Source organism: Elgaria multicarinata, chromosome 11 (genome assembly GCF_023053635.1).
Source record: "Elgaria multicarinata webbii isolate HBS135686 ecotype San Diego chromosome 11, rElgMul1.1.pri, whole genome shotgun sequence".
Lineage (NCBI taxonomy): Eukaryota > Metazoa > Chordata > Lepidosauria > Squamata > Anguidae > Elgaria > Elgaria multicarinata.
The window spans coordinates 28,765,529-28,781,593 of record NC_086181.1 but is presented as its reverse complement, the minus strand read 5'-3'; the positions used below and the strand labels follow the sequence as shown (position 1 = coordinate 28,781,593).

At 46.3% G+C, this 16,065-nt stretch overlaps 1 protein-coding gene across 1 annotated transcript; it reads right to left on the bottom strand.

The window, feature by feature from the left end:
* Nucleotides 1-13: 13 nt before the first annotated feature.
* Nucleotides 14-15,498, bottom strand: AKT1S1 (AKT1 substrate 1). The gene is made up of 5 exons (XM_063137722.1): nt 15,351-15,498; nt 13,784-14,256; nt 7,519-7,596; nt 2,300-2,448; nt 14-1,101 (listed from the first exon to the last, which is right to left on the bottom strand). The coding sequence occupies exons 2-5, from the start codon at nt 14,253-14,255 to the stop codon at nt 958-960; spliced, it is 843 nt and encodes a 280-aa protein (XP_062993792.1). The 5' UTR covers nt 14,256; nt 15,351-15,498; the 3' UTR covers nt 14-957.
* Between the last annotated feature and the right edge of the window lie 567 nt (nt 15,499-16,065).

The following is a 16,065-nucleotide window of genomic DNA, read 5'->3' as shown; positions in this document are numbered from 1 at the left end:
GACACCAAACGGGTTGGTAAAAGACAGATATTTATTTTTTTATTATTATTGGCTTATAGGTTGGCAGGAAGGAGAAAAAAAAACACATCCTCTCGCTTCCGATTTACCAGTCATCTTTGGACAAAAATAGAGGGTCAGGACCAGAAAAGGCCCTTGAAAATCTGATACAAAAGTATGCTGGGCTGGCAGGGTAAGGAGCATAAAGAGAGGGTCGTTAACGCAACTCCTAGAGCCCCCCTTTCCATCCCATCTGCCTAAGGGCAGCCCCACGTTTGCACCACCCTCCCCCAATAGGAAAGAAACAAAAACCAGACCCTGAAATACCACTGTTGGAAATTGGGAGAGACTTATTCATGGGGAAAGGGAGGTGTAGGGCGAGCAGGAGAGAAAGATGACACGATGCCTCCCCCCACCGTTCCACAAAGGGTCACTTATCGTAAACCGAAGTGTAGACAAACCCAGCTTATGTGCAAAGGATCTTTTAAGACACTTATTTGGAGAGGGGGGAATGGGGGGGGGGAATCTGATTCCGAGAACCCTCAGCAACCAGGGCTGGGGTAAATGAGGCAGATGTGGCAGTGTATATTTGTCAATACACCTCTGTAGTGTTTTTTTTTAAATTATTTACTCCTCACATGTCTCTCAGGAGCCCCACTCAGAAGGGCTGCTGTATCTCCTCAGTACCCGAGTCAGAGGGGGAATGCGGGGGGGCAGGATTTCGAGGGTGGAGAGAAAAGGAGGTAAACGGACCCTCCAGCCCAACTGTAGTGTGAGACTGAGGTTGCCATTTTTTAAATTAAAGCTTATGGGATCTCAGGCTAGGGAAAGGGAGGAGGTTTGAACTTATGGCTTGTGGGGAGCTTCCAACCCTGACCACCGATTTGTGAGGCGGGGCGGGAGAAGGGTACCAACTGGGGATGGCAAGAGAGGGGCGGGGGGGGGGGGCGTCAGATCCCTTTAGTATTTCCGCTGCAGCTTCTGGAAGTCGCTTGTGTTGAGCCGTGGCCGAGGCAGGTCCCCAAACATCTCCGTCCCGTCCGACACCCGCAGCACTAGAGCCCGCATGCTGGCGGCGATCTTCTCAAGGTCAGGGGACGAATGCTGCGAAGAGGAACGAAAGCGAGGAGGCTTTTTCTTCCGTCTCCTTCGCCCCCTGATGACCCACGCCCTTCCCCTCTTCCTCGCTGGCTGTAGGCAACCCCAACCCCACATCCACACAAAAAAAAAGCCAATATCCACCAAGCTTCTCTCTTCGCCTTCCACTGGTCCTAGACATGATCCCCAGGTGCTACACTTAAGTAGATTTATGCAAATCTCCCTGAAGGTTGCAAAATAAATAAATAAAATAAAATCTACAAAAGGCCCTGCTCTGCTAATAAGTGCATTTGCACGCGTTAGCAAAGGAGGCTGCTGAGGTTGTGCCATGAAGGCCTATGGGGTACGTGCCGGGATCAGGCAGGAGGACTACAGGGGACTAAGCAAGCCACGTCTGATCATCTGTCGGGAGTAACGTGGGTTAGCGAGCAAACAACCAACCCACCAAAGCGTATTTTAGGGTAGCTTATCGTGACGTGTGAAATGGCCCAGTAGTAAAGCAGCTAGAAGCTATTAAAAAAAACTAGGCAAACATTCAATACAAGGACAGTGGATAAAGAAATAATGCATCGAAGAATTGTATAGAAATAATTAATCATCATGAAAAATAGAAGTTAAGCAAAGCCCTACTGCAAATTATGTTCTATCTTCCTAAACACCCTTCAGCTGAACTACTTTAAAGCTATATTAGTTAAACCCAGGTTGGGGCCCTCCAGCTGGGTTGAAACTACAACTGCCATAAACCACAGCCAGCATGGCCTTTGTAGGGCACCAACACAGGGAAGGCTTATCTAATCCATTCCAAGTTTCACAACATTCTATCATTCTAAGCTAGCAGTGGACAATTTGTAGCCCTCCAGGGTGGGTCACCCCACGCCTACATCTCCCATCAGCCCTAACCAGCACAGCCAATGGTGAGGGATCATGGGAGCTGTAGGCCAAAACCTTCCCTCCTGTTCTCAGCTGAGCAGAGACTCTTCAAATGCTGATTGCTACCAACACCGCCCCCCTCTTCCCATTTATTTTTCCACTTGCAGGGTTCAGCCTCAGCACCTGCAAGGCCTTACCCGTTACCCTGCAGGATTTGTGCTGCTAGGTTTGTAAGGTTACGATGACACCTGGCCAGAAGGGAAGGCAAAGAGGATTCGACCTCCCCGAATGGGGCCTGTCCTCCCCAAATGCCTCCCCTCGGCTCCCAACCCACCTTGCTGTTCTCTTCATCAGAGGATCGCATCTCTTGCCGTTGCTCCTTAAAGCCCCAAATGGGCACCGAAACAGGCAGGGATTTGGCATACTGATGGCTGAGGGGCGGAAGCGCTGTCTGTCCAGGCGCTTCCTCGCTCAGACTTCCATCTGGGGAAAAACAAGGGAGCGGGGAAATAGATTACAGCGGTGGCAGGAAGTAAAGATGAAAACGGAAAACATCGCCATCCTAAACTCTAACAGGGATGGTCTGAGTTTAGTCTTGCACGAACAAGACTTCCTTTATTAGAATCCCCATGATGCACCGATGTGTTGCAGATTTTATCACGCAAGTGTGTATACCAGGATTGCAGAAGCTTTTCCTGCCCAAGGCACTTGAGGGAGTGCCTCTCTCTATCTATGCCTTGCCCGAGATCGGAGATCTCATCTGTGTCCCACCAACCCAAGACATCCCCTGTTTCCCCGAAAGTAAGACATCCCCCGAAAATAAGACCTACTTCCAGTTTTGCCTCTCGCTGTAATATAAGGCATCCCCCCGAAAATAAGACCTTTTTTTTTTTCAACAATAAATGTGTACCGTATTCTTCTTCATGGAAAAATAAGACATCCCCTGAAAATAAGACCTAGCGCATCTTTGGGAGCAAAAATTAATATAAGACACTCTTATTTTCGGGGAAACACGGTACATTATGGTGGGACAAGGGAGAGGGCTTTCTCTGTGGTGGCACCCTGGTTGTGGAATACCGTCCCCTTGGAGGCCCGACTGGTGCTGACGCTGGCTTCGTTTCCGCGCCAAGTTAAAACGTGGCTTTTTATTAAAGCCTTCGAAGTTTAAATTCTCCAAGGTTGCACATAGTTTTAATTGTTCTTGTTTTTAAACTTTTCTACTGGTTTTAGTTTGTTAATGATTTAATACGTTTTAGCGGTGTATATTTGTTTTACATTGTTCTGATTTTGTCTGTATGCTGTCCTGTGATCCTAGTGATATAGGGAGGGATACAAATGTTTTAATAAATCAAATAATAATAAATAAATAGTGGGCAGGGCAAAAGAGGGCAGGGCCAAAACACCAGTATATTGTAGCTCAAAGCTCTTATTAAAAGCAATTAAGCCTTTAGGAGAGAGATTTCAACCTTTCAGAATTGGGGCTCGGGGGGAGGGGGAGGAATGCACCAGGTTCTGCATCTTTGGTGTATATTCAAGATCTGTGAACTTTTAACATATAAACTAATTTGTGTTCAGTGATCTAAACTGGTCCACACCCAGGACCCACCTCGAACTCCCAGCCTGCAATATGGGACCCACTTTCACAATTTTCTTCATGCTCAACATGCCGGCAACAGCTTTGCCGTGACCCATCTGGACTGATCTTGTGACCCACCAGTTGAAGACCACTGATCTAGAGTATGTACTCTTATTTAAAAAGAGATGAGGCGCCTTGCTGGATCAAGCCAAGGCCAATCTAGTCTACGCCTCCAAGACTCCCAGTATCTACCTGCTACTAGGTGGTTCACAATTTAAATTTCCACTCAGCCCCGTGTCGGCACTAAGACGAGTGTACATGCAGTTTTGGTAGCCCCCGCTACAAAAGGAATATAGCAGATCTAGTAAAGGACTGTTCAAATGCCACCTCTCCCTTGCAAAAGCTGTAGGGCTGTGTGATGTTACACATCTATACATAATGAACCTGTGAGTTTGATTATGCATTCCTGTCATACCTCTTTGTTTTATGGTGAATGTTTCTGTGGTGAAAGACAGATGAGTGACAGGAAGAATGGTGGAACTGCATATGTGTGATGACTGGCTGAGTAAGAGGGGGTGAAGTGTGTGAGCTATATAAGCTGTGTCTGATAGGAATATGGATGTAGATGGGATTTTAGGACTGAGAACTGAGAGAGGGGAGGAGGTCTGTGGGGATTTGTGAAGTGACGAGATTGATCTAGAGTAATGTATGAGAACATATATTGATAGACCCAGTGCTTGTTTATTATTCAACAACTTATTACTGTAATTAATAAAGCTTATTGTTTATAAAATCCTACACCTTCTGCTCTGGGCTATGTAAGACGGAGGTAATAAAGGGAACAGTACAGGGTTATGGGGTAAAAAGGGTTGGGCTTGAGCCTTAAAGGTCCTGGTGGGAGCGAAACCGTGTGTGTGTGAGTGTGAGTGAGTGAGTGTGTGTGAGTGTGTGTGAGAGAGAGAGAGAAGGAAGTGGTTCCTTTTGGGTTGAGAAAGGCCATAGGCAAGGGGAATTCTCACTAGGAGAAGGCTGGAATGCCACCGGCTGTCAACTTAAGACATTTAGGTCGATCAATCAAATTTCCATATGATATTCAAGCTTCTGTCCTTGAGGGCCATTAGCAACGTCAAGATATAATAATACATGCACACAGACACTCTCTACAAAATCTGGAAATATGTTGACTAACCATAGTTCTTGAAAGGGATCATTATCAAACATGTCTCATCAGAGGTACAAGATGCGGAGAGTAGAATTAAAAATAAATGGGAAAAATGTTTAGAATTAGTATTTTCAAGCTGACAATCGAACACAATGTGTTGTGAATGTCCGAATTACTCAACTGATGTAGGTACAAGAGCATATTTTTTGCGGGGGGAATACTGAAATTATGGTATTATGCTCCATGGGTTGACTCCATCTAGTCACGCTTAGAGTGGACTCATTGAAATAAATAAGACTTAAGGTAATCATGACTAAAGCCCCATTGATTTCAATGAGTCCTTACTCTAAGCATGACTACATATGGATTCCACCACACAGAAATGGCAAAAAATGTATCAATTACCCAATTAATGTTGGAGATGCAGGCAAGATAGAGCAGAATTTTTTAATACATATGTTGTGAGCAAAACAGAATAAAGAAATTCTGGATTAGTGTAATTAGGTTCATAGAATACATTATGGGGTATAGATTGCTAGCAGATCTCACAATCATGTTATTGGTTAGACTGGATGGACTTATACAGATAAAATTTAGAAAAGCAACAGGGAAAGTCTTAGTTACTGCTTGAATATTAGTGAGTAAACCCTGGACCAAATAAGTACTTAGATGATTGAAGAAGTATATGGCACAGAATACTTGTGTCTAAGATAACAACATACCTTGTTATATGGGAAAGAAATGGGGTGGGTGGGAGACTCAATGAAGTGTTGGTATAAATCAGTTTTCCCCAACCAGGGCCCTCCAGATGTGTTGGATTGCAACTGCCATCATTCCTAGCCAGCATGCCAAGAATTGCAATCCAACACATCTGGAAGGCACCTGGTTAGAGAAGGCTGGTGTGCATCCCCCCCACCCCCCAAATACTGGAACTTGTTAACCTACCAAAACATGGGAGAGGTGTTAAATTTCTCAGAGAATATTGTGAACAAAACAGAAAATGCAAATGGCATAATGGGCAATATCCAATTAATTCAAAATAGAGTAATAGAATTTTTAAAATAATGAAATGAAATTTCTATACAAGTTCAATAATATTCTGAACCAAGAAGTATACTTTAGGATCATGAATATGTGTTGTAGCAGACATAACCTTAGAAGATGAATTCCATTGTGTGAGTGTGTGTGAGTGTGTGTGTTTAGAGAGAGAGAGACAGAAGAGGGAACTTCTTCTTGAGGATGGTGTTTCCCCTCTGTAGTTTTTATAAGTACTTGCATTAAAAAGACTTAAAAATGTACTGCTCAATGAAGTGGGAGCAGCTAGCCTTCCTGTCCTTTGAGTGTCACTGGCCTCCACCACAGAAAAGGCGTGGAGAAGAGGGTGAGGATGCAGTTCTATGAAAGGGCAATAGCTACCTTAGTTCAGTAGAACTTCCACATTCTGGGGTGCTGTATCTGATGATGTATGTCACACGAGGGGAAACCTATGGCCCTCTGGATGTTGTTGCTGTTGTTTCATCGGCCTCTCCTTCCACAAGAGGCAAAGGAGAAACTCACACCTTACACAACCCTCACAGGTCTTCTATTCCTTACCATGTTGCCTGTGAATGTGGAACTAGGAGTATTATTCTGTGTAAGTTTTCTTGTTTCTCAAGAAAGAGGAAGTCATGGGTTCGAGGAGCCTTCCCCAACCTGGTGCCTTGCAGATATTTTGGACTTCAACTCCCATCAGCCCCAGCCAGCATGAGCAATGGTCATGGGAATTGTAGTACAACATCTGGAGGAAACCAGATGTTCTCCATCCCTGAGGCATATGATGTTTGGACCAAGCAACTGGTGTCCCTTTGAGTCTCTGCCTGAAAGATTTCCCAGAGACGGCTGATTTGTCATTGCTGGAGGCAGAATGCTGGACTTTGCTGTGAGTGGGCATGAAAATTTTCATGTCATTTTAGGTGCCACCCTTCTTCAAGAACCCGGCAGAATACAAAAAAAAAAAAAAAAGTTCCTAGGACCATAAAAGGAAAAGAGCCAATTCTATACTCAAGCACCAACACCAGGAAAGGCCCTTTTCACACACTCACATTTCTATCCTTCCTCCAAGAATCTCAGTGGCCCAAATGTTTTTTTTTAAACTTATTTATGTTTATATCCCACCTTTTCCCCCTCTTGCAAGGAACCGGAGGTGGATTACGTGATCTCTCCTCCATTTTATCTTCACAACCACCACCCTGTGAGGTAGATAAGGCTGAGAGTCAGAGACTGGCCCAAAGTCACCCAGTGAGCTTCATGGCCGAGTCCCCAGTCCAACACTGGCTCTCCCTTTCTGTCCTCATAACAAACTTGCAGGGTAGGCTAGGCTGGCCCAAGGCCAATCAGCAGGCTTCTGGGCCAAGCAGAGATTCAAACCCCGATTTCTCCATTACACACTATTCCAGGGGCAGACAACTAGGTACCCTCCAGATACCTTAAACTACAACTCGCGTCGCCTCCAGACAACATGACCACTGGTTAGGGATTGTGGGAGTTGTAGTCTAAAAGACCACTACACTACTTTGATGCTGACCCTTGATCACCCAAGAGGCCTTTCAAGAAGATGCCCAGAAACTGATAGGATCGTACGAGAAAAGATACTTCTGAAGGTACTGATAAATCCGGAAATGTCCAGGCTTAGTGTAATAACTAAGGGTTCTTCTACAAAGGCCTTCTCAACGGGCATAATACTCACTTTATGGGGAAAATATGAAGGAAACCCAGTGTGTGTGTGTATGTATGGTAAGGGGGGAGCATCAGTTCATCCTCAGCTGGTGCCACTCACCATCAGTGCTCTCTAGATCGGAATCGAAGAAAGGTTCATAGTCTTGACTCGGGGAATCCTCATCCATCACAAACAGACCTGGAGGTGGAATTTGTTTTGTTTAATGTTTTCTATGGTTTTAAAATTTGCATATTTGTTTTTAATATTCACTGTTTTAATCTTTGTAAACTGCCCAGAGAGCTTTGGTTATGGGGCGGTATATAAATGCAGTAAATAAAAAATGAATTGAATTACCATTCTCGTTCACACAGGGATCTCCTATCTAGAGCCCAGGTGTAATCGTTTCCGGACTGCTCATTTAAGGACCACACAAGCCTGGTTGGCACATAATGCTAACCCATGACTTCTTTAACCCGTGGCTTGTCGAATTCTGGGTTGTCATGATGTGTGAACCCAGTTGTGCTAACAAATCATGGTTTGTTAACCACAAACAACCCAGAAAAATAATCCATGGTTTGTTGTTGGGTTATTAAAACCATTAAGTTGTCACTACATACGAAACCAGAATTGTGGGTTGTTTTGCCAGACTACAGAGGTGGTGGGCAAGAGTGGTCAAAAACCTCAACTGCTCTGCACATCAATACTACAGTGCTGCACAGGCACTTGGGATACAGGGAGGAAGCATGCAAAGAAAGAAGAGGGAGCATGAAAGGGAACCCAAGACTGAGAAAACAAACCACAACTTGTTCAACCATTTGCAAGACAAATCCTGGGTAGGACCACAAACTATGGGTTAAAGAAACCATGGCTTAGCGTTACGTGCGAACCAGGTCACTGTTGCCTCCAGAGCAGGGGTGGCTGCTTATACTAGGATTCCTCAGCCAACATTTTAGATGCAGCTATATTGCGAGCAGGAGAAATTGTTCACAAAGCCATCTCTCACACCTTGCCGAGACGCAACTGGGGCCTGTGTGCAAGTTCCCCCACACGCACACCATTTCCATCTCCTGTGGCAATTTGTCCTTGCCTGCCCACATCATTATCTCCCTTTGAAATCCCACCCAGATAATGAAACAAAACTATTTAAACGTTTCAGATTTAAGAGCTTGCAGGAGGAAGGGGAGAAGATTTCTCAACACTGGGAAGTAGAGATTAGAGTTAATGACAGACAACGTGTCTCCATTCAGTTTCTGAAAATCCTATGCTCTGCATGATCGCCCCATCCACGTATTGACTAAACAGCAGAGCTAGAAACTTGATAGCCGGTTTTGCTAGATTGTCTTGTAGTGCACAGAAGCAACTTAACATGGAAAATGTACTCTTCCACTATAAAGTGTGGTGTGTCTTCCTCTTCCATTGTGCATTTCATTCCTGGTCAGCAACGATTAGGGGACCCAAATAAGGGGTGGGTAGGCTAACGCATCAACCCCCACCTCTAAAGTAACCTTTGTAACAAGTATACTTCATGACACATTTGTTTCTAGGCTGACATCTGAGGGTGGGGGCAGATTGCAACTCTTTAGGGGGCACATTTGGCCCTGAGGTCTCAAACTGCGGACCCTTCATTTAAAGGCTTCAAACCCTATTTTTAAATAGGGGACCGACGGTGAAGGAGCCAATCTTCCATTTGGGCAAGGGAGATGCCGCGAGCAGTTTTACCCTGAGTTGGGCACAGATGCCGATTTGGAGTGGGGCTTGTCCCGAGTGAAGTTCCTGACATAGGATGCCTCCTATCGCTTCTGGTAAGGATGGCAAAGGCAGTATCCTATGGAAACATGGCAGTTGGGACTGGGCTGCTCCTTCCTTAAGCAGCCTGCAATTCCATTCGGCTGCATCCGAGGGAAAGGCGAGACAGCGAGATATATGTAAGCACATAAGAAGAGCCATGATGGATCTGACCAAGGTTCATCTAGTTCAGCATTTTGCTCACACAGTGGCCAACTAGCTGCCTGTGGGATACCCACAAGGGTGCAATATTGCCCTCCTGCTTGTATTCCCCAGCATAGACACACTGCCTCAGATACTGGAAGTCATTTATAGCCGTCAGACTAGTAGCTACACATACACAGACCTGCAGCCTGGCTGGGACCAACTCCCCTCCCAGAACCAGGCTTCTCAGTGGCCCTTCCACTTGGTCATACCACAGTACCATAAGAACTGGTGCCAGAATTTATTTAATTTCCCTCTTCCCTCCCTGTCCTTTTTGTGTCGTGCCTATTAAATGGTAAGCCACCACTCACATGCTCACACACACAGGCTCAATTCTAACCATTGAGAAACAACACGTTTCTCAATGGTTAGAACTCCATGGTGGAGTTTTGACACCCCTGTTGAGAAATGTGTTGTCTGGCAGGAGAACTCCACCCCACAGTGGAGGGTTTTTTTTGGGAAATCACTCCACACTGAATATCCATGCTGTGCAGAGGAGAGTTCCTGCACAACCATTGTGTTGCGTGTTGTGTGGAGGGCTCTGTGGAGTTTTCTGTTGCCCTAAGTTGACGTTTCCCACTGGCTACAGAGTTCCCTGGCCAGAGCGGCAAAAGGAGTGAGTGCCGCTCTAGGAGAGCCGCTGGGATTGTTTTTTGAAGCAATGGCTGATGGGATACTATCGGGAGGACTGGGGGAGGAGGGAGGGTGGAGGAACTGTCAAACATCACAATGGGTTTTACTCAACTCCACCGTAGCCCACACTCCGCTGACTAACGTGTTGTCTGAACTGAGCCACAGACGTGAATGATGGCTTGCTTAATAGGTCTCAAAAGGACTCAGTTCCCAAGTGCGCTGAATAGTGCACTTGGGAACTGGGTCCTTTTGTTGCCAAACCAGCACCATCCACACTCCAAGAGGGAAGCATTGACAAATGTGGGCAAGCTTCTAAGGTTTGCAGAAGTACAAAATGGTTTAGGAAAAATCCCAGAGGATTCCCCCCCTCCCCCAATGAGAACTGAGTATGCTCAGTGGCCATGGAATGATTGGGGAGCCGGAGGGAGAAAACCAGCAAGGAGGAGGAATGGAATGGAATGTCAAGGAAGGGGGCATGGCTGGCTTGCACTCTGAAGTAGACAACTCCATGCTGCAACATTTTGTTGCAGGTCTCACTCGTTACTGGAAGCTGAGAACTGCTTTCAGCACATAGGCAAAATAGTGACATGTAAAGAAACATAGTAAATTATATAAACCAACCCACAGGAGAAACAGGGAAAGACGGGGTGGTTGGAGGGGTGACAGACATCAGAGGGACAGACATTATGGCTTCATGGGCCTGGAAGTGGCCCATAAATGAGGATCAGTATTAGATGATCACAACCCAAATGAATAAGGCATTATACATAACCCCTGAACAGCTTCGTTTCAGAGATGGAACGACATTCAGGCAGATTCAGGCCATTCCTTTCTCAAGGAGGGGGATGTTCCAAGAGCGAATCGTGGTCTGAGCTATCAGGTTTATGGCAGCCTTTCCAAACCTGATGCCCTCCAGATGCCTTGGACTACAGCTTCTATAATACCCACCCAGCCAAAGGGTATGCTGGTTGGGGATAACGGGAAGTGCAGTCCAACATGTGGCTGGGTTTGGGAAGGCTGATTTAGGGATCCCCTTCTAGGGCTCGGGACCCAACCACTGCACTCTGGATGTCAGGAAAACCACCCAACAGGAACAAGGAAGGGGGTTCATTTGGAATGGGGGTCCCAGGTAGGTGAAGGGAGAGAGCTACACAGCCATTCCAGCTCAGGAAGGAGATGGGCGCCCTGACCAGGAGCGAGGCACTGTTCAGCCCCTTGAGGTACAGAAAGACACTCCCAAATCTACAGGAGCCACTTCAAATGGGAATGCGGATCTCAATATTTACCACTGCATACACAGGGAGCACAGCCTTGTTTACAGTTCCATACTCTAAAAACACCATGTAGATCAATGTGCTAGATAAATGAGCAATAATAATTTTGAACTGCGCCATTTGATCCAGGCGAGTCTGGGTGCTGCAGATCAGTTTGAGAAAGCTCCGAAGCTGAGAAGGGAGCAATTATCATGGTTAGGGAGTGCCTGCCTCATTTCTTGAACTGAGACAACTTTGATGGCTTCGTCTGGGGGGGTGGGGAGGCAGAAGTGCTCCTAGGCCAGCCCTCCCCAACCTGGGGAATTTCAGATGGGTTGAGACTTCATCTCCCATCATCCCTGGTCGATTTGGCCACCTGGAGGGCACCAGGATGGGGGAAGGCTGACGTGGAATCAATTGAGTTCATTAGAGGACCAGAAGTCCTAGCAGAAGCCTCTAGAGGCCAGCCATTAATGCACTTCAAGGTGGACTTTGGGCTGCAAAACGGAACCCAAGAGAGTCCAGCTAATGTGCTTTGTCAATCACAGACCAGCACAGCCTTCGTCCAGCCTCCTGCCCTCCAGATGTCTTGGACTACAACTCACAGAGGCCAACAATCTCACCTGGTATGAACTTGGATTCCCTCACCCTGGTGGCTAAGAACACCTCTGCTCTCCTCAGTGCTGGCTAGGCTTCCCTTAAACAAAATGGACACACAAAGGGAAGGCTCTGCAGGACAGTAGAAGCCGAAGGCAAGAGGTACACAGAGTTAGCCAAAGGCTACAAGCCCTCAAGGCCAAATACATGCCTTCCACCTCAGCCACTTACTCATCGGGTGACCTCTGCCCACCTACAATAGGGGGGATGATACTGGTCTATCTTACAGGGCTGTTGTAACAATTCCCAAACCAAGTTACAAGAAAATGCTCTGGATCACTTGAAAACACACAGGGCCTGTTCAGAAGACACCTTAAACCCTGTTGGTTAAAGCTTTTGGTTAAGCAGCAGGGTTTAAGGTGTCTTATGCGAAGCGTTTTGCTAAACCCTGCTCACTCACTAACCACAGTTGGACTGTCTGTAGCAGGGTTAGTAGCTCAAACAATGGCTTAAGGTGTTGTGTGTGAGAGCACGGCTTGTAGTTAATGCTAACCCCAGAGAACCACAGGTTCGCTAACCACAGAGCTTGAAGTATTGTCTGAACAGGCCCATTATATAAATGCTAAATATTATTAGGCACATGCAGAATTATAGCTATTGGCGAAGTTTACATATTTAATACATGGAGCAGTACGTCCCCCCCTTTTTAAAAGGATTTGGAATGTTGTATTGCCATGTGAACCTACCTAGTCACTTAGCCCATTACCTCAGGCCCTGCTTAGTATTTCCGTTGCCATCTGAGGTGTAATGGCAAGCATGTGGCGTAGGGCCTTTTTAGTGGTGGAACCTAGACTACGGAACAATCTTCACAAGGAGGTTGGTTTAGCCCCCTCTCCACTTGCATTCCGAGTGTTTTTATTAAGATGCTGCTTTTTAGAGGCCTGGTTTTGCCTTCTCCTGGTTCTGCCTTTGTTGAGGTTTCATTTGTTACTCTGCTGCTATTTTATTGCTTTAGTTTTTAATTGGTTTTTATTGTTCTGTTAGCCGACTCAAGGGTTCCTTGTTGAGCAGAAAGGCAGGGTGTAAATACGTTAAAACATTAAATATTTCTGATCATTTGCAAGGAAAGATTTTTTTTTGGGGGGGGGAACAAAAGATGACAGGGTTGGTCAATTAGCCTGTAACGCTGAGGTTTTTCACCCCATCCCTATTTTTTTTTTTTTTACAAAATCTAAAGACACAATCCTAAACATGTTTAGATAGGGAAAAAATCCCTTACAACATAGGATTATGCCCTAAATGTAGCAGGTGAGAGCTCATATAGCATAGGAACTAAGTGCACAACCACTATGTGCTCACCTCAGCCCCCAACGTGCTAGGTGATCTTCAGTTACCCACTGGTTGCCTCACTTTGAGAGTTCAGTCTTCCTGCTTCAGCAGCTGCAAGTTTTGTCAGAACTTTAGCTAAAGTAAAGGATCCTGCACAATACATTAGCAGCAGCAATCCATTTCTAAAGTGATCACTTCCCTCTAATTCATATGCAACCCAGTTTCCTCTTTGCTCTGCTCTCTTACTGATCTATGGACCTTGTCACATCCAGGCACTGCAGCACCTAGATTGTGGAACACCAAAAATGACAAATGTCATCGTCCCTTGGTCTACCTCACACCCAGACTTGGAACGTCCTTCCCAAACCTGGCTTTTCAGGAAATCCTTTGGGATGAGGATTTATACCATGGCTCAAGGAACTTATTTTTGACTGCTGTGACTTAAGGTTAACTGTGAAGTTGCTATCTTTCTCTGTTTACATCGTTTTAAAATTATGTTAACATGAGCTAGTTTGAGCATTTTATGGAAAAATGGGATATAAATATTGTAACAAACAAGCAAACCATTGATTGTGCATACTTACCAGTGGTATCGCTGGGATGCTCCCTTCCACCCGGCTGCTCCAATTCAGTTAACGTATTCCTATCTCCTTCATCATCTTCATCTTCGGGTTCAGGTTCCTGGCCTCCAGAAGCCTGTGGCAAAGGCCCCTGGGGGGTAGGTGTCCTGTGGGGGGCAGGGTCGTCTGGGGCACAAGTCGAGGGATAGCTCCGGGAGTAGGATCCGTGGGTGGGAGATGGGCGAGGGGCTGCAAGAGGGCGGGCAGCATAGGTGAAGGCAGTGGTCTTGTGAACCACTGCAATATCTTCGAGGTAGCGTTGAACGGCGTCAGCCAGAGCACCACTTCCATGCTGCGTGTAGCTGAACCTGCCAGGGGGTGGGGCCCTAAACGCAGTGAGCAGCACAACCTCGTTGCCCGTCTGACGCCGGTACTGTTCTGCTGCAGCAACCAGTGCTGCCCAATTCTCCTTGTGGTTGTCTGCCATGTCGGTCATCCTGCAGGCAAAGAAAAAGAGAAAAAATAATTGGCTGCCATACAATTAAGTAAACCTTAACTGATCAATTGTTATGAGATTTATTTGATTTAAAACATTAAATGCTCATCTGAATAAAACAATCATGGGAAGGAAACAAACGCTTGTTTTTAGATGGCACAAGCGCGCATTGCAGTGGGCATAAGTGTTACACATATGCAATTCTGAGATGGTAGCTACCACCCAGTTTCTCTAAGTACTGGCATTAAGATGATTTAACATTTTGTTTGCATTTTGTTTGTGTGTTTGTTTGAGTTGTTGATGAATGAGAGGACAAGTTTTCTAGTTGATTAAGCTGATCAATTAATCAACTCACTGTTGCAACCCCAGTTTATATTGCATGCCTGGTTAATTTTAGGACTGAGAGCTCTTTTATGAGAGAGAAGGGATTAGAGGGTTTGAGCTTCTCAGCTTTTCAATATAATAGATTAAAGTAATGAGGGCCAAATATCAGAACTCTCAGATTCTTTGAGCAAGAAAGTGGGGCTCAATTGGAGGGGGAGGTGGGGGCTAGGGGAGCACTTGGAATAGTTAAAGAGCCAGGACTTCCTAGGTCTTCTTAGGTGAGGGCAGGCAGGGCGAATTAGTGGGTTTGGAAGGGGCAAGGAGCCCAGACCTCAAGTCCGCTTGCAAAGAGAAGAGGGAAAGTTTAGAGAAAGAGGACTCAGGAGTCCAGTCCAGAGTCCTCTGAAAGAGAAATGCAACCTAGCGGGCAAAAGCAGAGGGAGACACACTAGCAGAACTTCTGAGTTCTTATGGGGAGAAAGCGGAGCCATTTCTAACGAGCCACAGAAAGGAGTGAGAGTCGGGAGCCAGGATTCCTGGGTTCTCGGGCAACAAAGCAACGTTTCATGCCCTGAAATGGGGTGGGTGGGGTGGGAGAGGGGACTGTACTATCAGAGAGGCAATACTATGGGAAATGCGGGGGGGGGGGGGGGGAGAGGGGAGGAATAAAACAAGGGGTGATGGAAATATGCAAAAACAACCCCCCCTCTCTCTCGCTGTGTCTTCCCCACCTCCTCTGGAAGGGGAGGTGCAGAGGGGGAGATGCATTACCTTCTCCTGCCTCCCAGTTCTTTCTCCTCGCTTAACCACCGGAGCCTCCCCACCCACCCCCCTCCCTCGCGGGGTCACCAGCCGGAATCCTGACCTCTCGCCTTTAACCCTTCCCAAGACACTTATACCTCCCCCACCCCTCTAAACAACAACCGCCTCCTCCCCCTCCCCACCCCAAGGCTCCGCCTCCTCCGCCCGCCCTCACAAGACATGGGAACAGCGCCCGCACGGTGCCCGGGACAAAGATGGCGAAGGGAAAGGGGGCGTTGGCGGCGGAGAGCCGAGACCTATGCCCGATACAAAGATGGAGTCGCAGGGCGAAGCGTCCCTTAAATAAGTATCGGCTGTAAGTAAATAGAATCTTAGTTTGAGATGTGCATTCAGTACACACACACACAGACACACACAGACAGACAGACACACTGTTGAATACATATCCAGGACTCTGAATGTGGCAGAAAGTACTCAGAATGCCTCCTTTTTCAAGAGGGAAACAGGCGCCTGTCACAGCGCTGCCCGTAGTAAAAATGGAGCGGTCACTTAAACGTAGAGATTTTTTTTTTTAAAAAAAATAGAGTGACACCCAGCTTAAACTTCCAGTACAAATTAAAACCCATGATTTCTAGAGGTGGACAGTGGGTGTCGCTCTATCCATTTGAAAATGCTCTGCTGGAACCCCTCTACTATTTGCATTGTAAAATTCGAGAGGAGGAGG